General features: G+C 42.3%; 1 protein-coding gene across 3 annotated transcripts in view; it reads left to right on the forward strand.

Moving 5' to 3' along the window:
• The window catches only part of FNDC3B (fibronectin type III domain containing 3B), a 352,800-nt gene that overhangs the window by 274,628 nt on the left and 52,315 nt on the right, over positions 1–25,857 (forward strand). For all 3 annotated transcript variants that reach the window (XM_043875197.1, XM_043875198.1, XM_043875199.1), the window contains exons 12-21: positions 9,608–9,732; positions 10,964–11,138; positions 13,173–13,259; positions 14,459–14,597; positions 16,631–16,702; positions 19,045–19,163; positions 20,991–21,096; positions 21,982–22,154; positions 24,505–24,618; positions 24,944–25,093. In XM_043875197.1, the coding sequence (XP_043731132.1) occupies positions 9,608–9,732; positions 10,964–11,138; positions 13,173–13,259; positions 14,459–14,597; positions 16,631–16,702; positions 19,045–19,163; positions 20,991–21,096; positions 21,982–22,154; positions 24,505–24,618; positions 24,944–25,093 (1,260 nt within the window). The remainder of the gene's footprint in view (positions 1–9,607; positions 9,733–10,963; positions 11,139–13,172; positions 13,260–14,458; positions 14,598–16,630; positions 16,703–19,044; positions 19,164–20,990; positions 21,097–21,981; positions 22,155–24,504; positions 24,619–24,943; positions 25,094–25,857) is intronic.

Here is a 25,857-nt window from a genome sequence, read left to right on the forward strand (position 1 = left end):
GCTGTCAAACAGTAGACCACGAATGAAATAAATACGGCAGAAATCAAGGGATACTTTGAAATCAAACAGAAAAGGCCAGCAGCAGGTAGAGCCCAGAATCCCCTGGGGACCCACAAAGCAGCCAGCTTGGGCTCAGCAGCCCCATTGCAGAAACCCAGAGCAGGCCACAGGCCCCAGCCATGCATCCTGTCATTTAGGGACTGAGCTGGCCTCATAAGGAGGTGCTTGGTTTCTGATTTATTAATCAGATTCCTGTTTAACTTGTTGTTCAGTTGCTAAGTCATGTCCGACTCTTTGTGATCCCATGAACTGTAACACGCCAGGCTTCGCTGTCCTTCACTTTCTCCTGGAGTTTGCTCAAACTTGTGTCTATTGAGTTGGTGATGCCATCCAGTATCTCATCCTCTGTCGTCCTCTTCTCCTCCTGCCCTCAGTCTTTCCCAGCATCAGGGTCTTTTCCAATGAGTCGGTTCTTCACATCAGGTGGCCAAAGTATTGGAGCTTCAGCTTCAGTCATCAGCCCTTCCAATGAATATTCAGGGTTGACTTACTTTAGGATTGAATGGTTTAATCTCCTTGCTGTCCAAGGGACTCTGGAGAGTCTTCTGCAACACCACAATTCAAAAGCATCAATTCTTAGGCACCTGTTTAACTTAGGTGTTAGTATTGGTAGTCTTTCAAAAGGCTTCTTGCCATAAGTGAATTTGCACATGGTGTTTCTGGTTAGACAATAGCCTTTCCAGGAGGAACCATAGCATTGACAAGCAGAGTGACTTACAGAATGAAGAGAGCCTTGCCATGAGTGCCACTGTCTCTGGGAGCCCTGCTGCCCGCGGCTACATAGCCTGCTGCTCCAGTGGAGAATACCAGAAAGGCCAGTGTCCACTCCCCAGTCCATCACTGATGCCTGGACGCAAGTCAGGGGAGGCTGCCACTCGCCCAGGCCCATGAGCTCTTCTGCTCATTCTCGAGAGTGAGAATGAGTAAGTCCTTTATCATTTGTCCATCAGAAAGCATCTTTACATAAGAGCCAAATTAGTGAGCTGGCAGAGAGAGTTTTGCCACATCACAAGTCTTCACTGCCACATCCAAGAGAGCCAGGGGAATAGCTTCCTCCACTGCAGCTTCTATGGAAGGAAGCAAGGCAAGGAAGGATTTAGTAACTCGGAGAGGTCCGTAGGCATCAAAGGCAGAGCTGAGTTACAAGGAGCTCTCTCATTCCCTCAGACGTCTGCACGCCAGAAGCTGCTTCTCCATGCTTTTTACCAGCTGTCGCATGTGTGAAGGAGGGAGTTATGTGTTAGGGCAGCGGACTCTGGAGAACTTCCGGCTGAGGCTGTATCACCTGTTTCCTCAGCGCCTAACTCATCAGCTCATTTGTTCTGTTTGTTAGTTTCCAACTACAGGATGGCCACCTGGGCCTTGGTTAGGTGGTAAACTGAAGCCAGCCATCCCTGGGTTCGTCCCTTGTATAGGCAGCCTATTGTAAAATCACCCGCTCGCATCTCCTTTTCTTTCTCTTTGGGACAGTCTCAACACATCTATCTTATCAGAGCACTCGACATCTGGCAAACCTCCACATTTGGAGGGATATACAGAAACATTGCATTTATTGGTTTTGAACCAGAGGATCATCCTTGGCTGTTTTAGGAAGCCAAGATCCTCCCACTAATATAAAAAACTAGTGTGCCAGGGAATAAAATGCATGCAGTATTCCTTTGGTATCTTGCAGCCACAAACTCCCCCCTTTTCTTACCTTTGAAAATCTCCTCTGTGCCAGAGTGGTCAGTAAAGTGAAAGAGGCATCACTGAGGGGAGAGTGAGGTTTGGCATAAAGAACTTTGGAATCCACCCACCTCCCTGTTCTGAACCCCTTCTTATAGATGGTTATGCTAAACACTTACGAGCTTTGATTTCTCAAGCCAACATTTATCTTTGATGTTGCCTAGGGTCCGCCAGCCCTGGAACAACTTCTAAATATAGATGTACTAGCAGACTAAATCTTTGAGCCTGGCAGTAGTTCAGTTGGCCAGTGCAGCCTTATTTTTTATTTGATTTATCACTGATGTTTCTGACAGATTGAACTATGCTGTCACAGAGAGTACCCAGCCCAGCATCGCTCAGCCCATGTCTGGATCCAGCAGCCATGGGCCATGAGCACATGGGGCCTGACAGCCAAATGCATGTTGCCTGTAAGAGAAGGAGGTCCATAGATCAAGGAAACATCAGGAGGAGTACAAGTCACACACAGGTTGCTGGTTCACCATGGGTTCTAGCACACTTGTTGGCCTTTCTTATTTTCTTGTGCCAGAAAGAGGAGCAGGAAGGATCATTTCCAATCTATTAATTTGAAGGCAATTGAAAATGTCAGCCAACTTCATCTATTTTTTTTCCCATTTTTATTTTTACTTGGAGGATAATTGCTTTACAATGTTGTGTTGGTTTCTTCCGTACAACAGCATGAATCAGCTATAAGTATATGTGTGTGTGTATATATATATATATGTGTGTGTGTGTGTGTATACTTATATATATATATGTAAAACCCCTCCTTCCTGAGCCTCCCTCCCACCCCATCTCCCTTCCCACCCCTCTAGTCATCACAGAGCACCAGGCTCCCCACTAGCTAGCTATGTTACACACGGTAACGTATATATGTCAATACTTTAGTACCAGAGTTAGAAACCCCAGCTTCCAAGATTGTTAGTACACTCCAGGGGAACTGGAACCGTTAGCCAGAGCAACCACATGCCCCACGGTCTACAGAACCACTCCTGGCAGGAAAATACTGTGGCTTGAAATAGTTGGAATATATGTAAGTTGTATGAATAGAATTGGCTATGGCTGTGTTAAGTTCCTTAGCAGGGAACCAACCCATTTTAAGGATTCCTCTTCCCAAGTACCAAGAGCAGCTCTATAAAGATACTAAGTTAATAAAGAAGGAACATAGATTTGGAAAAGCTACTTTTATCTTTTTTCAGTTACATAGTTTTACAAATTAACACCTACACTTAGACAGATTTTAACAATTAGTTGTATGTTATAAATCAAATACTTTTTACTTAGATACCACTTTTCAGATAGGCAGACACATCCGTAAATTGATTTCTTCACTGGAGCTTTTTTCCATTATGTGTTGTAAACGGATATCAAACAGGTAGAGATGTGATTGCGTGTGGATGTCCTTTGATAGATTATTTACTTTGCTCACTCTTGAGGCTTTAGGGTATGCCATACCTAAGCTGTGTCCCAAAGACTTTTGCGTATCTGTATTTAAATATAAAAATATTCCCCAGGGTTTTCTCCAACTCTGGAGATACCATTATTAAAATTTTTAATTCTCTGAAATGTTACTCTAAGATGAAGTGACTGCATTGCCATTGATTAACAATTTTGGGTGATCTTTATTATCTAGGAATCTTGTTACATTTTTTTTAGGTTCTACAGAAACAATTTAAAAAATCTATTCAAAAGCCTTACTTTGTTGGATGGCTTTGAGAGGGCCCTTTATGCAGACAGATGTTGAACATTGACTGTATCCAAGCACACTTGCTTCTGCTCCCTTACATCCTGGCTATTTATATTTATAGTGCAGGAGAAATTTATAAGTTTATAAAAAACTTCATATTATAAACATATATGGACATCAAAATAGATAAGTGTAATATTGCATAACAAATTACCTCAAAACTCAGTGCCTTAAACCAGTCACTTTTCTTTTCTCATGGATTCAGGGTTGGGAATTTGGACAAGGCACTGGAGAATTAGCTCGTCTGCATTCCAGTTCCTGGAGCTTCAGCTGGGGAGGGCTTGTTGGCTGGGCTCGGAACCTTCTGGCGGGATCCTCATTCACAAGTCTGGTGGTCACTGCTGGCTTAGGTGGGGCTTTGTCTCAGGCTCTCTCACAGCACAGCAGCTTCAGGGGAATCAGCACTGCAAAAGTGAATGTTCTGGTAAAAAGACAGAAACTTCATTGCCTTTTCAGACCTCTCCTTGGTAGTCACAACAGCTTCATTTCCACTCTGTCATGACAAGAGAGTCACAAACCCACCCACGTTCAAGAGAAAGGGCCATAGGCTTTGCTCCTCTCTGATGGGGAATCAAGGAATGTTTGGACATGTTTAGAATCATCACCATGTGACATAGGTTCTCCTGACTGTCCTAATCTATTGATCTTTTCCCCTTTATCTTTGTGTAGCACATACAGTGTTTTAGATGTGTGCTTAGTCACTTCAGTCATGTCCGACGCTTTGCGAACCCATGGACTGTAGCCTGCCAGGCTCCTCTAGGCAAGAGTACTGGGGTAGGTTGCCATGCCCTCCTCCAGGGGATCTTCCAGAACCAGGGATCAAATCCATGTCTCTTGCATTGCAGGTAGATTCTTTACCGCTGAGCCGCCAGGGAAGCCGATGTTTTAGGTACTATGCCCTGAAAGGGTGTGGACTTAGGAAGGACAGCGTAACTCTCTTCCTGCCCCTGCTCTCCTCTGAGTGTTCTGGGAAGAGGAGAAGGCAGACAGATGTGCCCCAGAAACACAGCAATAGGATGGGACTCAGACCCCTGGCCCGACAGGCCGTGACTCAGTGATGCACAAACCCGGCTTTTCTCACTAAACACATGGGAGAGGTCAATGCCTGCTCCCTCAGTGATGAGGACAGGGAACCCACGAGAAAAACCGCGTTCCTGGCAATTAGTGTCTCTGCCTTACTGTTGCACTTCATGTGTCGTCCTCCTTTGGATGACTCACAGGAGATCAGCAAAGTGTTCCCTCCCCGCCCCCTCCTTTTTTGAGGGAGTTTATAAACATAGAAACTAATATGTTTATCATCTTATTTAACAGCTCATTTTAAATTGTTAACTCAATTAAAAAGAATACTTAAGTAGATAGTAAAAGGGCAGAAGATAAAGTGAGAAAATAGAGAATATATTACTTAAAATATTTTAAATCTTTTATTTATAATTTACCCCCAGATTTCATCTTAAAGAGTGAAATAATATTTCGAGATATCTTTGTCCCTGAAGTTTATATTAACTCATCTTGAAAACTGTCTCCAGGAGTGACTCACTGTCTGCTCTGTAGCCACAGGAGTTACGTCTCATACGCCCCCACACTGCCTTCTTTCACCCCTGCTGGTCTGAGATTGGGTCCTTTCACAGTCTGGCAGAAAGCTGGCACTCTTCAGAACGTAGCAGGAACTTTGTAGGACCTAAAAGAACATGTGGACTCTGATTTTTCTTAGGACTTGTAACCAAATGTGTGACCCTTCTACCAAGGGAGTGAAAATGAGGATGGAGGGGGACAGACGTGGGCAGAGTGGAGCTTTCTGAGTGTGGGATGGCTGGGACCTGCCCCCCCAAGATAATCCGCACACCATCACCCCTCCGCCCCCCACCGCCACCCCGTACTGTGTGAGTTGAGAACTGAAAAGAGCCCCTTGTTCACCAAGGATCAGATCAATGAGATGTACAGACTAGGTCTGGTGAATTCTGATAAATTGAGTTCAGTGGCATCAGGGACCAGGCCTCCTGGAGGGCTGGAGCTTAAGCTGATCAGTGGAGTCTAGAATATAGATTCTACGCCAAGTATTTCTGTTCAATGGTAACAAGAGGTGATGGAGGCCAAACAGGAGCTTGGGACTGTGGAAAGACTGATCTGATACATGTCGTGTCCATGACTGAGCCGCCTGCAAGTCGAGTGCTTTTCTGAGGAGCAGTTTTAACCAGCAGTGGAGGACAAGTGCCCTGGGTGGAAAACAGTTCCATTTGTCTCGTTGCCCAGGACTATGAGTGGGTGCTTGCAGGCTAGGTCTGAGTGTAGGATGATGCATATTAGCGAGAAATGTGAACTCACGAGTGAGAAGAGGAACTCAGCTGAAAAAAGAAGCAGCGTGGGTTTGTGATGCCTCACTCCCCACCAAGTGAGCACCTTGCAGTCTATTCACACACAGCTGGTTTGTCTCCAAAATTTCTTCTCGTTCTAGTGAAGATTAACCTTGTCCTTGAGTGAACCTCAGTGTGCGTGGTAGGAAAAAGCATTTGGGCATGCCCAGGATTATGAAATGGAAACAAGTCAGGGAACCCTGAAAATCTGTTCTTTTTGGCTGGTGGACACTGGCAGTAGGGAGCTGGTCCAGAACACGCTGGGGCTTCATGTCCAATGAGGTCAGTAGTGTGGTGGCTAGGTCTGTGCCAGAACGATCGCATTTCCAGCCTCCAGTGTGGATTTCCAGCCTCCTGTCACCTCTGCTCTCATTGGGTGAAGTTTTCTTTCCTTCCTGGGAGAAGAGGCACTCGAGTGCTCGCCTCAGAGAGATTCTGATCCTGACTGCTCCCGGGGTGCATATCCGTGATCTCCCAACATGCAGAATCAGGGTGCTCCTGGCCATCCGTGTCTCAGCTTTGCCCTCGTGGAGCAGCTGGCTCCTTGGCCTATCGCGCTCCCCTCTGTGTGACACCCCACACGTGGCCTCGCAGCAGTAGCTGAGCAGGGCAACGCCTCAGCCATGGGTGTCTCTGCTGCCTATGTTTGACCAGATTATTGAAGACAGCAGGCCTGCAGTGCAGAGAGATTGTCCATTTCCATTGGTACCATGCTTTTGTAGGAAAGTTTGCATGAAGCTAACTTTAACCTATTAAAACGTAAGTTGTTCTTTCCAGGTACAGCTATTATGTCTCAGTAATCCTGTGTGCTTTAACTTAGATTTTATTAGAAGAGGGAACATGATATAGAGTATAATATCTCAATCATTTGGAGCCATGCTACCTATCAAATATGGAAATTGTGATTTACTGTTTGTAAAACTTCACTAACCACAGTGGCTTGGACATATTTAATTCCTGATAAGCAATTGAATTATCACTCCTGTCCATTTCTCTGAGTCTTTAAATCTTCTAAACATTATATTTTTAAAACCCTATCCATTTCTGTCAACAGGAAGAACTGGATAATATTTAATTTATAAATGCTATTTGCAACCTGGGGTCACGCTTGGTTTACAAGCAGATTCTTTACATCGCCTGTGCCTTTGACTGTGTACTTATTCTGATGCCTAAGCCTAAAGCCATCAGAGAACCTGGCATGGTCTTCCATGGAAGATTAGGGTGACTCAGGAGCCATCCCACGTGGGAGCCCACAGTGTTCTCCATCTTCACTGGTCCACCTCTTAGCAGAGACTCTTGTGAATATTAATTGTCTTTCTTCCCAGGTATCCCGGTTATATTAAACTCCTTGTCATACATGAGTATTTTATTTTATTCAAGAACTTCTCTTGTTTGAAATATTTTAACCTACTTCCTCTCCTCTTTTTTTTTTGTTTTGTTTTATATTCAGTAACTTCTAAAAATTCACCAGTAAGCTTTTCTTTTTTAACTCTGTGAAACATTTGTACTCTCACCCCTTCATATTCTACAAGTACTTTTTCTAAAACTTGATTCTAAAGTTCCACCAACTCTGGGTCATTCTCTGTGTTCTTGAAGTTCATGCACATAGTAGGATATCGGGAAAGGTATAAAATTTGGCATGATTTACCTAAACAAGCTGGAGTTTATCTAGTAGTTGTTTTTGATCCTGAAATAGAATTTTTTTTGTTTTTTTAATGTTGGCAATATGGGAAAACCTCCTAAAGGTCACAGAATGGCGCTCTCTCTCAGTTCTTTAGTGAGCCCCAGTGCTCTGGCCCTTTAAAATAAAACTCTAGTTCCCATCATTGATGCCTCCCCACTCTTTTTTTCTCATTTAAACCACAGGCTGGTTTCCTCCATATTAAAGCAAATCAACCTGGTAAGGAACAGACTGACTTTTATTTACTGGCTGTAGTTCTAAGCACCAGAAATGGGCAAAGGAGACCAAACAAAGAATAGGAAAAACGAGGCATTGAAGGGGAGCCAACCTGGGTTTGGAAGGCTTCCGTGGCGGCAGGATGTGCCTTTCTTGCACTGTTTACTCTGAGCTCAGAAATAGAGGAGGAAAAAAGGTGGCTCACGCTACTGCTTGAAATGGATACAGAACATAGCAGAGCGTGCAGCACACGGAGTATAATCAGACACTGGATGTAATTATGCAAATGTATGCATAAACGGCTTTCCTTTGAATAAATTGTCTGCAGCAACCTTAATGCTCAAGGTTAAAGTAAGCATAAGGGCATGATTTGCCAGTCACAGAGTGACTGCCCAAGTCGCTGCTGAGAAACATATGCTTTACTGCCCCGTTCCAACCCCACCCCTACCATTTTTCATCATTGTACCTGACTGTGTGTTGAACCCTTGATAATATGAACTTTGGCTCTTTAAGACTGTTAGGGCTTCTACTCTTTTCCTTGGAAAGGGTACCACCTTGCTTCGGAGGGGAGATTGGGAAAAGTTTGAGGATGACTGTGGTATGGTGATTTTTAATCTGTTCAGCCTAGTGATACTTCAAGCTAGTTGTATGCTTATTTTGAATTAAACGTCACCTGGAATTTTTTTTTTTAAGTAGTAAGCATTTGGAGGCCTATTTAAAGGAAGGAATTGCCTACATTTTCTAAGGAGAAAACTGTGCTTTCTTTGTTTTTTATATAATAGAGAGCTTTAAACATAGTCCTGAAAGTCCTGGGCTTGGCTGTCTGATTAAAATGCTGAGATTCATCTAGCATTAGCATGTGATTTTCTTTTGCATGAACATAGATAAACTACTGTGAATTATGGGTGTGAAACATTCTAGAAAACTGCTGATATGAGTATTCCATGCCTCTGAGCATGGCACAGAATAGTTTTTTTTTTTTTTCTTCTTAGATCTACTAAGAGAACCCACTGGAGTGTTTTCTTTTTACTTCAAGGAATTTGAAGCATCACATAAGGCTAGGAATGCATTAAAAATGTGTTTCCAGCCTCATAAAACACTTAAGAATGGCTGTAACACACATAGATGAATTGAACTGATGTTCCAAGTCCTCGTCAGACCTTCAGCTCAACTACTAGCCTTGATAGAACTCCCAGATTGTCCAAAGCACTGCTTTGAGACCAGATGTGGACAAGAGTTAGTCAAAGGCATGTGCCCAGCGTTTAGGGATGAGCATGCAAGCAGCTCTCCAGCTGGAATGTACAGGTGTGGGCTTGGGAGCTGCCACAGAGCAGGAGAGAGAGAAGACCAGGGAGGTGGGGGGGGGGGGGGGGGGGCGGGCAGGGGAGGAACATTTGTGACCTGCAGGGATGCATAGATTGATCCTTGAGTGCTGAGCCATCTGGGGAGACTGTACAGTTCCCAAGCTAGCGATCCTGTGAGGCTGCAGACGTACTCTAATGGGCCAGATTGGGCCATTTGACCAAGTGAGGAAGAAGACCTGAGACACTGTGATCCTTAACTTGAGCATTGCCCTGTGCCTGAAAAGGGCCTTCTCTATTTTGTTGACTAAAGTCCTCTTTCAAAATACCACAAGTATGGTACACCACCTGTCTCAGTAACAGAATTGTCTGTAGTGCCTGTGTTAAGGATGGCATTTCATTGTAGAGTGCTTTCCTTCTCTTGGTTTTGTTCACTGAAGCTAGAAAATTAAGCAGTTATTCAAAATGCTCCTTCATTTTCTTATTTTTTTTTTTTTTAAACTTTGTGTACATTGTTGTTTTCTTTTAGGGAAAAAGAAACAGTGGTTTCAGACAGTGCTTCTTTGGGAGCCAGAAGCACTGCAAGTTGACAAAGCTGTGTCCAGCCATGGGGTACACGTTCCGGCTGGCTGCTCGGAATGACATTGGCACCAGGTATGGTGTTGCCCAGTCCTCGAGCCTTTAAGCCTCTATGTGGTGTCCCTGAGTCCTCCCCTCACGTTGCTGAAAGGCGAGGTCGCCTGCTGCCTCCACACCGCACCAGCTGGAGATTTTCCAAAAGAGAATCCTGCTCAGAGGCGAGAAGGCCCCTTCCGAGGTGATAAATGCCACTGTGTGTCCTCTTTGCAGCCTTGCCGGTTGTAATGCAGAAAGGCCCACTAGGGATCTCAGAGAATCAAGGGAAAGGTAACTACAGATTTTGAAAGGGAATCCTCTGAGGACTTTATTTTTCAGATGCTGTGCCTTTTTCTTTCATCACTTTAGCAAGCTACTCGTTCAGTTGCCTTTTTCAATTATGTCTGAGTGTTTCCTGATACAAAGAACGAGTTGCTGGGCCATCCATTGTTGTCAAGCCCAGGCAGATACTCACAAGACTGGAGAGAATCTAGACTGGGTAGGACTCACGGCTTGCCTCCAAGCTGCTAGGAAAAGGCAAGAACAGGTTTATGGTGAAGCCTCAATAGATTAAAAGTGCCTTGAAAAGACCATATTTCAGTTGCACTGCCTGGGTAACTGTTGATTAAGGGAAAAATCTTTTTCTTTCATCACTGCTTGTTGAAAATCTTCTTAAAGGTTCAACACATGATTGGTCCCAACCCTTTATTCAGCCTAAAGAACTTGTTAAGATCACAAGCTTTTCAGCCCTCTTTCCCTACCCATGATAGCCATTGTATTTTTAGAGTTCACTAGTTGAACAGTCATAATGATAAAGGCTTCTACAGCTTCAGAATTTATAAATGAATTAAAAGCATCCACAAACTTTTGGAAAACAGCGTACATATTTGTAAAACATTTATTTTATCAGTAGACAGTTGTTTGCCCTTATACACCTTGATTTGACAGTTCCTTGGTAGCTGTGGCTCATAGCTTGTCACCATCACACTGTGCTCACTCCTAGGTGCCTGTGGGGAGAAATACATTTTTAAACATATTGTCCTGTAACACAGTATGCTTTTCTAGTAGTAGACTAAATAGGGAGTGGGTGATTGGGGCCCATTGAAGTTGTGGGGAGGAACATCACACAAAGGATCCTGGCCTGCCTTTGCTCTCTGAACCTGTCAGGCCACAGACTTACCAGCCCAAGCCAGTCACATGGTAGCTTCTGAAATGCCGAGACTCCTCCACATGCTCCTAAATGTGTCTCACCGGGTCTGTTTCTCCCCAGCGGGTATAGCCAAGAGGTGGTGTGCTACACGTTAGGAAACATTCCTCAGATGCCCTCGGCGCCAAGACTCGTTCGAGCTGGGGTCACATGGGTCACACTGCAGTGGAATAAACCAGAAGGCTGCTCACCTGAGGAAGTAGTCACCTACACCTTGGAAATCCAGGAGGACGAAAATGTAAGTCTGGCACACATCATGCTTCTGTGTGCATTCTGTGAAGTCAGTTTTATCACAGCTACAGGATACACTGTGAAATTAGATTCACTGCCTAAGTTGGAAACAAGACTCTTAATTTCTACCAGTGCAACCACCAGCAGAAACCTGTCCTTCGCACAGTCTTCCCCAGATCAGTAAATGGCATCCCCGACCTTTCATTTGGGGAAGCCAGAAACCTGTGGGGCTGTCCTTGGCCTCGTATGTGTGTTGTGTGTGTCATTCAGTCATGTCTGGCCCCATGGACTGTAGCCCACCAGGCTCCTCTGTCCATGGACTTCTCCAGGCAAGAATACTAGAGTAGGTTGCCATTCCCTTCTCCAGGGGATCTTTCCAACCCGGGGATCGAACCCAGGTCTCCAACATTGCAGGCAGATTCTTTACTGTCTGAGCCACCAGACCTCATATGTAATCAGTCAACAAATCCTTGTAAATCTCCCTTCCAAAGTTACCCAGACATCTGATTATTTCTCAGCATCTGCACAGCTACTATACTTTTCCAGCCCCCATCATCTCGTCCCTGGGTTGTTGGAATGGCCTCTTAAGTATTTTCTCTACTTTCATCCTTACACTCTGTTCTCCACATGAAGCCAGAGTGATCCTGTTAAATAAAACACGGCATGTCAGTGCTCTGCTCAGAACTCTTCCCATCTTAGCACCTTCCCTTCTCTTCCAGAGGAGAAGCCAGTACTCTTACGATGACTTGCAGGTCCTCCGAATTCAGGGTCTTCATCCCTGACCTTGTTCCTGCTGCTGTCATCCCGCTGAGCGCACCAGCCATGCCCTCCCACAACACCTTTGCAACCCCTGTGCCCTCTGACTCACATGCCCCATCAGATATCTTTGAGTCACTTCCCTCGTTCCCTTCAGGTCTCTTCTCACATGTCACCTCTTTAGAGAGCCCTTCCCTGACCGCCTTGTATGACAGCATTGTCCAGGAGCACTTTCTGTGGTGATGGAGATGTCCTATAATTTGTGCTGTGTAATAAGATAGAGCCTAGTCACACATGGCTGTTGAGCACTTGAGATGTGGCTGTCAGCCCACGGAACTGAATTTTTAATTGTATCTAATTTAAATTGGAAGAGCTGCATGTGACTGCTTCATTGAGCCTGGAGAGCTATAGAAAGCAATGCTTCCTCGCTCTATCACTCACTCTGTTCTCTTACCCAGCTTTATTTTTCATCTTATAGCACTTAACACCACACAACATGCTTCATATTTGTATGCAGAGTTTTTCTAATTGCTTTCTCCAGCTGTCATATAGTTTCTGATGGGCAAGACTTTGTTCTTGGGTGGTGCTAAACCTCTAGAGTGTGGAAGAGAGCCTGGTGCATCAGAGGGGCTCTGAGATCAGATGGATGAATGGGGTTGGATCAATGGATGCATGCATGACTAAGAATACTGTTGTATGAATTCCGTACAGTTAGCTGTCAGTGGGGCATTTATCCCGTTGAAGGGCTACATCTTCCCCATCCAAGCTCGCCTTTCCCCATTGGCCAGAAGACACTGTGTCAGAAAGCCCAACCCCATAGCACATTGCAGCTTGACAGTGAGGACTTCTGCACAAGAGCCTTTTTTCATGACAACGTTGTTAAATAATTTTTTTTTAACTACATACTGCTTCATTAATTTGGTAGTTAAATTCTTTGTTTAAAATGCTTATTGAGTAACCAGAAAAAGTTTGCTCTGTGAGGAAAGTATATGGTGGCATCTATTCCAAAGCAAATTTGCACTCTTTCAAAGAGAGAGCGTTGTTCTCTTTCACATTAGTGTTTTAGTCTCACAATAAAAGTGCCCAGATCAGGACAGATTATGATGTGGTAACAGTTAAAGTTTTACTTAAAGCACCATGGGATTCTGGCCCTATTTTTGCTATAGCTGCCAGACTTCTGGCCCACTGTGATGGTGGAAGGAGGCAGTATAAAACTCCTACATACAAGGGATTTAATGCCCAGAATTTATGATACTGATGTTTCTTTCTGGCTTTGCCTTTTCAGGATAACCTTTTCCACCCAAAATACACTGGAGAGGATTTAACCTGTACTGTGAAAAATCTCAAAAGAAGCACACAGTATAAATTCAGGGTAAGTCAGCCATTTGGGTGCTTGAACTGCTTAAAAATGAAGCTCTTTTGTTTTACCCCTTTATCATTTTAAGTCAACTGTACAGGTTAAAAACTTTCTTAAGGTGGCTGCACTTTACACTTTTAAAGTAGTATCTATAAAATACACACCATACTTTAATTTTAAAACCCACCCCCAACTTTTGAGAAAAGAAACCTGTCACTGTAGTGTAAATTACATAACAACGAGGCCAGATGCCCTCGCCCAGGAAGATTCAGACCAGGTGCCCAGCGTACTGTCTCTCACCTGCACTTTACATCCTTCTGAAGAGTTTCTTCTTTTCATCAGATTTCCTGTTTTTTCATTGTCCTGGCTCTTTTGCCCATTTTCTCTTTCTCAGCCATTTTTCGTTTTCTCTTCTGTTACCTGCGCCCCTCCCCCGTTAGGCTCTGGACAAGCACTGCTAATGTCACCATGGGCCATTGTGTTGGAGCAGAAGACAGCTTTGCCGTCTCGTTAGGAGAGAGGAGGCAGCAGGCTGCCTTCTCTGCTGCCTTCCTCTTCACTGACCCTAGCACAGCACTGCTCTTTCTAGCGCAACAGTGCGCCTTTGGAGAGATGTGGTGGTCTTCTGATTCTCTCTTTCCTTCTCTTAATTTGTGAACCAAATCATGTCATTTAACTTGTAGGAGTCACTCAGTAAATATTTGTCAGATTATCAAGTGGAATGTGTGACCACTAAAGGAAAATGATAGTTTTTGATATTTTAAAAAACCTTGCTATTCGGTGGCTGGCTGTGAGATCAGAGGTGTGCCGCCAGCAGTTCTCCACTAGGTGGCACTGTCCTACTCTCGAATAATCGAGGTCAGCATGGTTCTTTGTATCTGCTTCCCCCCACCCCCGCATTTTCCTTCCATAAAACAAAATGAACTGGGTGGTGACATACTGGTTTTGTTTTGTGTTCTTGAAAAGGTAAAAATGTCTTTACATAAAACCTACCTTGTTGTTTCATTTTTAATGGCTAAGTAAACTATGCAGAAAATAAGTACTCCATTTAAAGAAACACTTATAAATTAGTAGTTTGGGATTGTGAGAGAGCGAGGGAGAGTATGTGTGTGTATCTGAGTCCATGGATACCATGATCTTGCCATATTGAAAGTCACCACTGGTTTAAGACCTACTATATAAAGCATATGAATGGGTTATTGGTTGTGTTACAGCTGACTGCTTCTAATATGGAAGGGAAAAGCTGCCCAAGTGAAGTTTTGGTTTGTACAACGAGTCCTGACAGGCCTGGACCACCTACAAGACCCCTCATTAAAGGACCAGTTATGTCTCATGGCTTTAGTGTCAAATGGGGTATGTTTTATTGCTATTGCTACTGCTGCTTTTTTTGACAGATTTTTTTTAAGCTTGATTCGTTTCAGTAGTGACAAACCAGTTAACAAAGAAACCATATCATCTGAGGGAGTTTTACATGTTTGAAATACATATATATTAGAAACATCCTGACAGTGCCACCAGTTGATAAAACTGACAATTGCAAGAGTATTTCATTTACTTCCTGATTTTCCTGTAAGACACTTCTGCTGCCTGTATTTTAATGTATTAATGATTTGTATGTGGTAGTCTCTGAATATATCATTCTTCAGTAACTTTCCCTTAAAATGTAGCAATATTTAATATGAAAATTGATTTATAAAGTTAGTATTGAAAATAGATTTCAAAATTTAGGTTAAGTTGTATTAGATTTTACAGAATGTTTAAGTTACAATGAATTAGGAAGACTTTAGTTTTTGTTGTTTGTATATAATCAGAAGTCTTGGACTTCAGGAGGTTTCCATACTGAAGTTCATTATATGCTATTTGTAGGAATCTGATAGAAGGATATTGTGCCTCACCTGCTGCATGGATTATTTCAATGAAACGAATGCCATTAGAATGTTGACAGATGTTTGCAATTGTATGTGAAACTGTTACAATGTGTATGATCATCACTAACATCATATAATAATAGTAACTACCTAACAGACAAAAAAAAGATTTTACCTGGCAGTTAAGTGATATAAAGGAAATGTAAAGCATAACTAAATCATTAGTGGAGACCAACCACTGAGACATATCACTGTTTCAAGTTATGTGGTAATTCTGAGGCAGAATTATTCCCTGCATCATGGATATGATTAAAAGAAACAAAAAAATCTAGGTGTGCTTTTTGCCAGGTCTAAAGCTTCTTTTCTCAGAATATCCTAGAAATTTCTGTCAATGCTAAATATTTACTTTCATTGTTAAGTGTTAAGTCGCTCAGTCTTGTCCAACTCTGCAACCCCGGGGACTATAACCTGCCAGGTTCCTCTGTCCATGGGGTTTCCCAGGCAAGACTACTGAAGTGGATTGCTGTTCCCTTCTCCATGGGATCTTCCTGCCCCAGGGATTGAACCTAGGTGTCCTGCATTGCAGGCGGATTCTTTCAGCGTCTGAGCCACCCGGGAGGCCCCACGTGCCATAATATTTAACTATTTAAATATTGCTATAAATATCTACTACTGAAATTCATGTGTATTAATGGAAATTATAGGTGAAAAGAGACAGGAATTAAAGTTTCTAAATCTATATGAGTAACCCGAGAATATGTCTAAAACATAGAGATGGCCAATTGATAGTAGAGGCAAATTCTGTGTAGTCTTGAAAAAGGGTATTTTTCTGCTCAGAAAAGAAAATTCTTGCAGGCCCTGGGTTAGCAGTAAACAAGTAGCTGAGGTACACAGGGTTCTAGTAACAAGCCAGAACCCCTTTCTCAAACCGCCTCTTTGATACAGGTTCCAGTTGATTTGATTTTCCATTAGGTTCACTTGGGATGTAAAGTTTGCTTAGTAGCAAACTGTGATGAACATATTTGTTCTATTCTGATGTTTTATTTATTTCATCAATAATTTCTACACCTCCGTTTCCCTCTCTTTCCATCTCTCCAAAGAATGTGGTCATGATGATTTAAGTGAAATAAAGAATAAAATAATTTTTGAAAAGAAGTACATGAATTTTGTTTTATATAAAAACCACAAAATATTGAAGAACAGGCTTTAGAATTCTCAAAATAAATATTTGACCATAACTCTTAGAAAAATAAGGTCATATTTTGAGTGTTGTTCATGTTTCACTAAATGCTAACGTTTCGGCATTTGTAGCTCTGTAACCTTTGCATAGAAAGTTTCGTGGTGTTTTTGTTTCTTTTGTTTTTCAAGTAAGGAGTTGGGCGAAATGTTATTTGTGTCTTTTAGTTGAATCCAGAATTTATACAGTCTAATGTTACATGGTTCTGTGTGTTCTAATAATGTTTACTAACAAAAGTCAATATGCTTTTATAATTAATAAAACATTTGCTTACTTTCCAGATCCTCCAAAGGACAATGGTGGTTCAGAAATACTCAAGTACTTGCTGGAGATTACTGATGGAAATTCTGAAGGTGAAGTTTGTAGAAATTCTTACTCAAGTCCTGTTTTCTAATAGGATAAACATCTGTATAATAATAGTGGGCGATCATTTATTCTGTTGATAGAGGTACTACGGTAAATGGGCTTTAGTCACATGTTGACAGTTTTTTCTTTGAAACACAGCATCAGGGATCAGTCTGCATGATATGTATATTTTTATCATGCTTTTTAAAGTTTTTGTCACTTCTTTAAGCCAAAGGTCCTCATTAAGAGAATAAATATGTTTTTCATCTCTCTTGGCATACTTTCTGTAGAAATTCTTATAAGCAGAGAAAGTGTCAGAAGCAATCAGCAAGAAGAATAAATCAGTGCACAGAGGATAACAACATATTGTTGTGGGTTGCTGACAAGCATAACACACTGTAACAAATTCAGGAAATGTCTTCATTTTTGTTGTGATTTCTCAGATTATTTAATCATTACTACTTACTAATCATTACATTACTACTAGGTGAGCTAAAGTGGGACAGTATTAGAGACCAGATTCCTTCCATAGTGTTTTCTAAAAAATTCTTAGATCTTCTTTCTAATAAAATTTATTATGCTTTAATAGAAAAAAGTAAAGTCCTCAGAACTATAAAAATGACACCTGTCTCACCACCACTCTAATGATCCCTGTAACTATTACTTTGTTTTTTAAAGTGATGCACATGGGGAGGGAAAAAGAGTTAACAGCAACTTTTACAAACAGTCTGTGCAGGTGTGTGGCTTGCTTTTTATTCTGTGCCACGATAGCCACCTGGAATGTTTTATTTTCACATCAGTTGGGCCCTACCCTATTTTAAGCCAAAAAACATGAAAATACTGAGATGGGCATAGCTGTTCTTAACATAAAATCACATTCTATGCTAAAAATCAGACCTTTGAGAGAAGTCATGTATATTCAGTGTCTCATTGTGAAAAACTAAATATATTTTGAGGTTTTGTGGCTCTCCTGACCACTGTTACTGATTAAAAATAGATGCCATTCTGCACTTAAAGTTAACAGTGTGCTAGCGCATGACATCAGTGATTAATTTAATCTCCTCTGTACTCCTTGATCCTAGTTGTCTTTTCAGTGCAGGTCATCTAATCAGTTATGTCAGAATGACTATCTTTATTATTCTGCCTTGTTCCTATATGGCCCTTGTTCATGTGACTTCATTGTAGAAAGAAGTGAAGTCGCTCACTCATGTCCGATTCTTTGCAACCCCATGGACCATAGCCTACCAGGCTCCTCCATCCATGGAATTTTCCAAGCAAGAGTACTGGAGTGGGTTGCCATTTCTTTCGCCAGACTTTATTGTGAATCTGGCCTAATAAGCAGCTGAGAGTATCTGTGGAAGTTAGTAACTATCGTGTGTGTGTATATGTTAGTCGCTCAGTCATCTCTGACTCTTTGCAACCCCATAGACTGTAGCCCACCAGGCTCTTCTGTCCATGGGATTCTCTAGGCAGAAACATTAGAGTAGGCTACCATTTCCTTCTCCAAGTAACTGTCCTAGAAGAGGGTAAAAGCATTTTCCCTAAAACAACTGCATGGAGTAAAACGCTCCTTTCAAATAGTCTTCTGGAAACGTAGTGTTAGTGGAAGCAAAGCAGAGGAGGAATAAATGTCCTGGTTGGTTGAAGCAGCCTCCGCCACCGTGCTCTTCGCCTCGTGGCATCGGCCTCACCCAGGCCCCTCAGTGGCCCGCTTGCTTTCTTTAATCCCCGGAAGTGATTAGATAACTTGGGTCACACTGAGTGTTTCATCTTTAATGTCACTGTCTTGGGTATTTTTGTCTTGAGTGGGGCTCCATGGAGACAGCAGGCCTTTCCCCAAAGGACTTTGTCTATATGGCAGGGGTGGGGTGGGGGGAGTTCACTTGCTGTGACCTCCAGGCAGATAAGAACTGGGAGAAGCTCTTCAGTGGTGCCCTGGGCTGACCAGGAACCTCATGGCTGAGCCTGCTTCCCCCTGCCCAGCTGGCCCCAGGGGCTTCTCACACCATCACCACTTGCCAGCTTGCTCAATACCATCTCCTGCTGCGGGGCCAACTACAGATTTCATGTGCTTTCCAGCATCCAAACTTCACAGTCAGCAAATGTGATTACGGTGATATTAAGTAGCGTAACCAGCAGTGCTAAGTATTAAAAATGCCTCCATGTTATTTTAGTTATTTAATTTTGTAAAGGAAATGGAAAGAGAGCCCTGTGACTGTTTAAAAAAGAAGAAAAGAATCGGAGATGCTGGTTTTCACGGAAACCACTTAGAGCTTTTTCTTATCAGGAATGGTTGATACTATTACATTTTTACAAAAGGCGTAAACTCACGCATGGTCTTATTTTGCAGCGAGTCAGTGGGAAGTGGCCTACAGTGGGTCGGCTACAGAGTACACTTTCACCCACTTGAAACCAGGCACTTTGTACAAACTCCGAGCGTGCTGCATAAGTACTGGTGGACACAGTCAGGTTGGTTTTGTTTTGGTGCAAAAGTAAACATCTTTGGTCAAATTCAGACAGCCTGTCTGTAACATCAGAATAAATTGCTTTTTAAAAATATATCTTGGTACTACAGCCTGCCATGGTATCGCATCAGAGTTTTCTGAATTGTGCTTTAGAGGATATAGAAAGATAGACCCAGATGATTCTCAACTGAATTGTGCTGCTTTCCAAGACTTGGGCATGACCACGTCACAGTTGAAAATTGAGGGTGGTCTACAATTTGCATTGGCTAACAAATTCGGGGGGTGAACCTCAGTTATCACAATGATAGAAAAGCTTAGAATTTAGAGCAAAAAGATACCACCTCCAGCTCAGCTTTGCTGTTACTTCGTCTGGCAGTGTTGTAAGAATGTGAGACACACCTTCCTCTTGATACTTTACTGCCATCTGCTGGAAAATGATTGTAAAGCCACATATACCTAGGATGACTGAGCCAAATCGCATCTCCTGCGATTGCGCGGGGCCCAACCTGTACATCTGTAGGTAGCACCAGTTCTCTTCTTGTCTGCCTTTTTTTAAATTGAAGTATAGTTGACTTGCAATATTATATAAGTTTCCTGTCACAACACAGTGAGTTAATATTTTTATACATTACAGAATGACCACCACCGTTGTCTACAATTTATATGACCTTAGACCAACCATTCAACATGTCAGGAAACTTGGCTTCAGCCTCACAGAAGCACACATGAAGTGTTCTAGAAATGAGATCATTATCTAAATGATGAACATTTAGAAAGTGCATGAGAGGCAATATGGTAAAAAACATTTTCATCATAGAGATATTTAGCATTGTGGTTTTGAAACCGTTAGTATTGAGAGAGAGAGCAGAAGACGGCTTATAGCCCTGGGCTGGGTTGGCTTTGCAGGAGAACAGCTGCCAGTAGGTGCAGAATTTCGCCGGTCAGCCCACCTCTAACACCGTCATATGTCTCTTTTCTCCGCGCCACACCCCCGCCCCCCCAAGGATAGCAGTATTGTGAAGTTTAGACTGTCTATTTAGACAGAATTCTCAGGTTAGAAAAAAAAGGTCCAACTCGACGACATTTATACAGTGTCTCCCAGGGTGAGCCAGGTTGACCTCTAAGTCGCAGGTGATTAGCGAGCTTCTCTCACATGCGAGGTGCTGCTCGAGGCTGCGCAGAGGCCGCGGTGCCCCTTGAATGTATAAACACATCTCCTCTGCACTGCGTTTCCTTGAGGAGGAGGAGGAGGCTGGTTGAGCTGCATATCTCTACCGTGTTCCTCATATCTCCAAAAGGGGTCGGCTTCCATTCCGCCAGCCTTACACAACCAGATCCTGCAAAAAAGAAGCCCTGGTGATTTTAACGTTGGCAGAACCTGCTGGTTAATATCACACTCAGCTGACTTTTTTGTTTTTCTGCTCTGTATGTAGATGTGGGCCATTTATGGCACCATTTAAAAACCTCATCCAGCTGTTGTTTTGTGTTCTCCTCTGTCCTCAGGAAGTGTCTAATTTTTAGTTTAAAGGGAAGTAACTGTGTGCTTGGGATACACAACAGTCAGAATGTCAGTCTGCAAATCTGACACCAGCAATAATTATTTTTACCAGTGCCATATGCATATGTCCGTACTTAAAACATATACAAATATACACGTGCACCACACACAGAGAGGCGAAGGATCTGATTGCATGAGAAGTGTACACATTCAGTGTGTAACCCTGCCGCTTTGGCAGCATTTGCTGGTATGGAGTGGAATTTGCCTGGTATGTAGAGCTCTAAAAAATGCATAGTAACTAAGAGACGGTTCTCTCTGGTGTTTCTCCTGCAGTGTTCTGAAAGTCTCCCTGTTCGCACTCTAAGCATTGCACCGGGTCAGTGTCGCCCACCCAGGGTTTTGGGTAGACCAAAGCACAAAGAAGTCCACTTAGAGTGGGGTGAGTGACCACATCTTCACGTTGCCAACTTGGGCAATTGGAGGTTGAGTTTAAGACTTATCGCTTTGTAACTAAGTTTCAGGTCTTTCTTCTGAAAACCAGCTTTGTGTCTATTGAAAATGTCCATATTCTGTTTAATGTACGTGGGCTTGGGTTTGTGAATGCCCAGCACTGTGGCCCATCCTCCTGTTCCTGATGGTGCCGCACGTTCTGTCCACCCTCTGCCCTCAGAGGGCACTGTTCTAGAAAATGTTTCAGAGCAGGAATTCCTCAGCTTTGTTCATAAAATAAAAGTTGTGCTTAATAAAGAGGTTAAACCAAGAAATTGTTCATAGGTAGCATCTGATTCCTCCTCACCTTTGCCACCCTCTCGTGTGTGGGTCCTGGTGTTTTACAGTCTCAGCTCAAGCTATGTTAGCATTTCCTGTCATGTTGATAATTCATAGCACGTGAAATTGCAAATATAAACTACAGCACTCTCAGGCTATTGTTCCCCATCACTTAACATCTAAATTAAGGTGTTATGCCAGTTTGGGCTTCTCTAATTTGATTTAATATGTCCTTTGGTTTCAGGTTAAAAAGATTTTTCTCCCCTCTAATTCTTGCCTTTGCCTTGCATTAGAATGTAAAAGAATTGCCTAAAAGTTCTATGGTTTTGGAATCACTTTGTTAGTATCATTAAACGTACTTGCTTTGAAAAGTATGAATAACATCATTAAGAAACTTTCTTTTGTATCTTCTCTTTTTGAAGTGGGGGGTTCTTTTGTAAATATCAAGGACAGGCTACCTACATGATATTTTGCAAGCTTCATAGAAAGTAAGGTGTGATAGGGCCAACCAGAAATATAAAAATATTCTAAGATGAACAGTACTCTCCATTCCCAGACGTTCCTGCCTCTGAAAGTGGCTGTGAGGTCTCGGAGTACAGCGTGGAGATGACAGAGCCAGAGGATGTGGCTTCCGAGGTGTACCACGGGCCGGAGCTCGAGTGCACCGTGGGAAACCTGCTTCCAGGAACCGTGTATCGCTTCAGGGTGCGAGCGCTGAATGACGGAGGGGTGAGTACACGCTTACGTATCACCACACAAGCATGAGGTCCTGGCACTTCCGTTTCCACCCTTCTAAAATTCCTCATCTGTATCTGTCCAACCATGACAGCCATTAAGGAACTGTATGTAAAATCTTATTTCTGAAGAAATCCTGCTTTGATTTCATGTAGACCCAGCATTGGAAATTTTGATTCTTTTGTCCTCCTATTAAGACAGAGCTCAAAGTTAATAAGGACTTTACTGTTTAGCTGCCTTTTGGTGGTTTCTTAATTTCCTAGTTTCTCATCGATTATATAAATCGCTTATGGGAAATTAGGACTACATAATATTCCTTGACCATGTTGTCTAAATTACTCAGCAATGTCTTAGGTCAGTTTTTAAAACTCTGCCGGGGTAGGGGCTAGGGAGACCAGCTTGTTTGTTTTTTCTTTATTTCATAGAGCTCTGTGGTTCTTTCTAGTGCTCCATTTGAAGCTGTTGAGGTGGGCTATTCAAGATTGAAAGGGTCTGACTATATGCACAAAGGTGGTTGGTTTTTCTAATGGCAGAGTGATGTGGATTCATAATGAGAATTGAAGTGACCCAGAAACCTTAGGGCTGTTTGGTGTGTCACAGATGGGCAGAAACATAAAAGATGGTAGAAGGGTGTGGGCAGGGCAAACTGCTGCTAATGCCCTACAGAGAGCCAGTGATGTCTATAAATGCATTCTGTGCAAAGAAATACATGTCTTTAATTGATGAGATTTTTATAAGAAAGAAAGCCAAGCTGACAGTGACAGGAAGTTGGCAATGACTTTTCTAGTTCTTGGTGTTCATTCATGACTTTCAGAAGTGAAGTGTGTTTGTCTTTAATCTGTCTCAAGTTAGCCAGGCCTTAGTTTGAAAACATTTGGTCTGAAGTAGGATTGCAAATCTTGATCAAGAGCTGGATCTCTTCTAACTCACCATGAGGAAAGAATTTCAGATACAGGTATTTAAATTTAAAAAAGCCCGCACACGCAAAACTAGACAATTAAAATGTATTGGTGAGAAGATAAGAAAGCCTCTGTACCCTGACTTTTTATAAGTAAAAAGAGGATGGATAGTGATAATCATCAATGCTGCAGAAGAAACCCTGGTGCTTTTCCCCTTCAACTTTTGAAGAAGATATTTGCCATGATAAAGCGACATGTGCAACTGGACTGATTGAGGTTTACTTTCTCCTTTCACTAATTTATCCTTTAAAGAAACTATCTCAGCCTTATTTTTAAATCCTGCTATATTAAAATTTAACCATATATTTGACTCATGGGCCTCTTCTGTGGTCTACTCCAGACAGTTTCTCTCCCACCTTCAGTATATTTGCAAGTTATATTAGAAAATGTGAAAGATTTTTTTCTTTATGTTTTTTCCTCCATTTTGAAAAACACAGTCATATACTTCATTAGCCTGAAAATTGCTTTACTCTTTGCCCCAATTCTTTTAAGTACCACATATTCCACCTTAATCTGGTGGTTCTGGTTCTCTCGATGTGTTTTAAATTTGTAGTGATGATTGTCTCTGAGCAGTGTGGCCACTGATGGTGGGAGGAGGAGAGAAATGCCATATAAACCTTCAGATAGTTGAGATGGTGGCCATGCCAAGAAAACATTAATAGGACTGTTGGTTTCAAACTGGAAAATACCAGTGTCTAGAAGAAATACTCAAAATTTGATAACCAACAATTCCACACAGATTTTTATGCTTTAAAAATTAAACTACAGTGTGCATCTGACTTGGTTTACTTTGAAACGCTCTGAGAAATTAAAGCACAATGCTGTGATGTAGCAAAAGTCAGTGTTTTTTATTTCTTGAAGTGAAGTCGCTCAGTCGTGTCTGACTCTTTTGTGACCCCGTGGATTGTAGCCTACCAGACTCCTCCATCCATGGGATTCTCCAGGCTGGTATACTGGAGTGGGTTGCCATTTCCTTCTCCAGGGGATCTTCCCGACCCAGGGATCAAACCCAGGTCTCCCTCATTGGAGGCAGACACTTTAACCTCTGAGCCACTGGGGAAGCCCTTTTATTTCTTAGGTCACAGCAAAAATGGATAGTAAACCAACTTTCTAATCCTTTTGAATTTAAAAAAATAAAATATATATAAAATAGACATTTACCACTCAAGTAATGTATGTTGGAAGAAAATCTACTCATGTAATTGAAAGTTGTATTGATGATACCATTAGCCTAGCCCTTGTTTGGTTATAAGCTTGTGTTATATGCGTGTGTGCGCGCACACACACATACACACACACACTCCTTGTCTGGTATAAGCTTGTGTTACGTGCACGCACACCCGTACACACACCCCTCCAAGCACATGTGTGTTTTTCTCTTGCAGTATGGTCCCTATTCTGATATCTCAGAAATTACCACGGCTGCAGGGCCTCCTGGACAGTGCAAAGCACCTTGTATCTCTTTTACGCCTGATGGATGTGTCCTAGTGAGCTGGGAGGTAAGTCAGGCACACGTTTTGCGTTAATTTGTTTCTTCTACTTTATCTGTTCCCCAGTGCAAGGTACAAGGGATCTACAAAGCTAAAATTCACATGTAGGTAGATGATTCTTACACAGTCATCTGCCTTAGCACTTGCCAGGAGTTACGGAAATTTTACCACTGATCCAAATTAAGAGGAAATTGAGTATCTTTTTCATGCTTTTCTTTTGTATGTATTTCAAATATTCTGAGGCATCTTGCTCTTTTTTTTTTTTTAATAATTAGTTGAACACAAACATCATAGAATTTTCTTCTCAATGAAATTAAATTTCTGAATTTTCCAGAGTCCTGAAAGCTCTGGTGCTGACATCTCAGAGTACAGGTTGGAGTGGGGAGAAGATGAAGAATCCTTAGAACTTGTTTATCATGGGACAGACACCGGCTTCGAAATGAGGGACCTGTTACCTGCCGCACAGTATTGCTGTCGATTACAGGTAGGCTGACACCATGCGGCCGTTACTCACACATACTGGTGTTCCCTGAAAGACTCCTTGGGAAACTTACTCAAAGGCTCATGATGGAGGCCATCAGGAAGGGTGATATGGGGAAAAGAGTCCTTTTAAATAAAAATAGATGCAATCATTTTGGCACTTTACAGTTCATTTTTGCTTCTCTGAGAGGTCCTGAAACATGGGAACAAAATCCGAATCATCTCCACTGTATTCCTCACCACCCTTGCATTGTGTTGGTTGGTTAATTCACTGAATACAGGATCGAGTCCAAGGCAAAGTGGGCACAGCTCCTTAGGGAAGATGCCTTTTGTCTGAATTTTCCGAGATGCACATTTCACTGGGAAAGCCACTTAGACAAAAGGCAAAAAAACCTTTAAAACTTACCATTCCAGATGTTAAATGGAGCCAGAAACAAACAGCAGAGTAGTTCGGACAGCCTGCATTTGATCATAGGACCCACCTCCCACCTCTCAGTGACCATTAACAAGTCTGGTTATCTGTAAGCTTCCTCTTGGGTGTCCAAATAGAATAACACAAAGAATAATTAGCTCCTAGCCTAACCCCCAAGAGTGACAGTAGTCATAGGTTTACTTTCATTTTATTGACTTGGGTAAATATTTTCTTTTCCCTTTGTAAAGCCTTATTGACTTGAGAAAACAGGGTTCTTTGTTTATTTATTTCCATTTGTTCAGTAACATTTGGGCCCTGCTTTGTGCCAACCTCAAAGAATGATCAGGATGACCAAA

This window comes from Cervus elaphus, chromosome 19 (assembly GCF_910594005.1).
Source record: "Cervus elaphus chromosome 19, mCerEla1.1, whole genome shotgun sequence".
Taxonomy (NCBI): domain Eukaryota; kingdom Metazoa; phylum Chordata; class Mammalia; order Artiodactyla; family Cervidae; genus Cervus; species Cervus elaphus.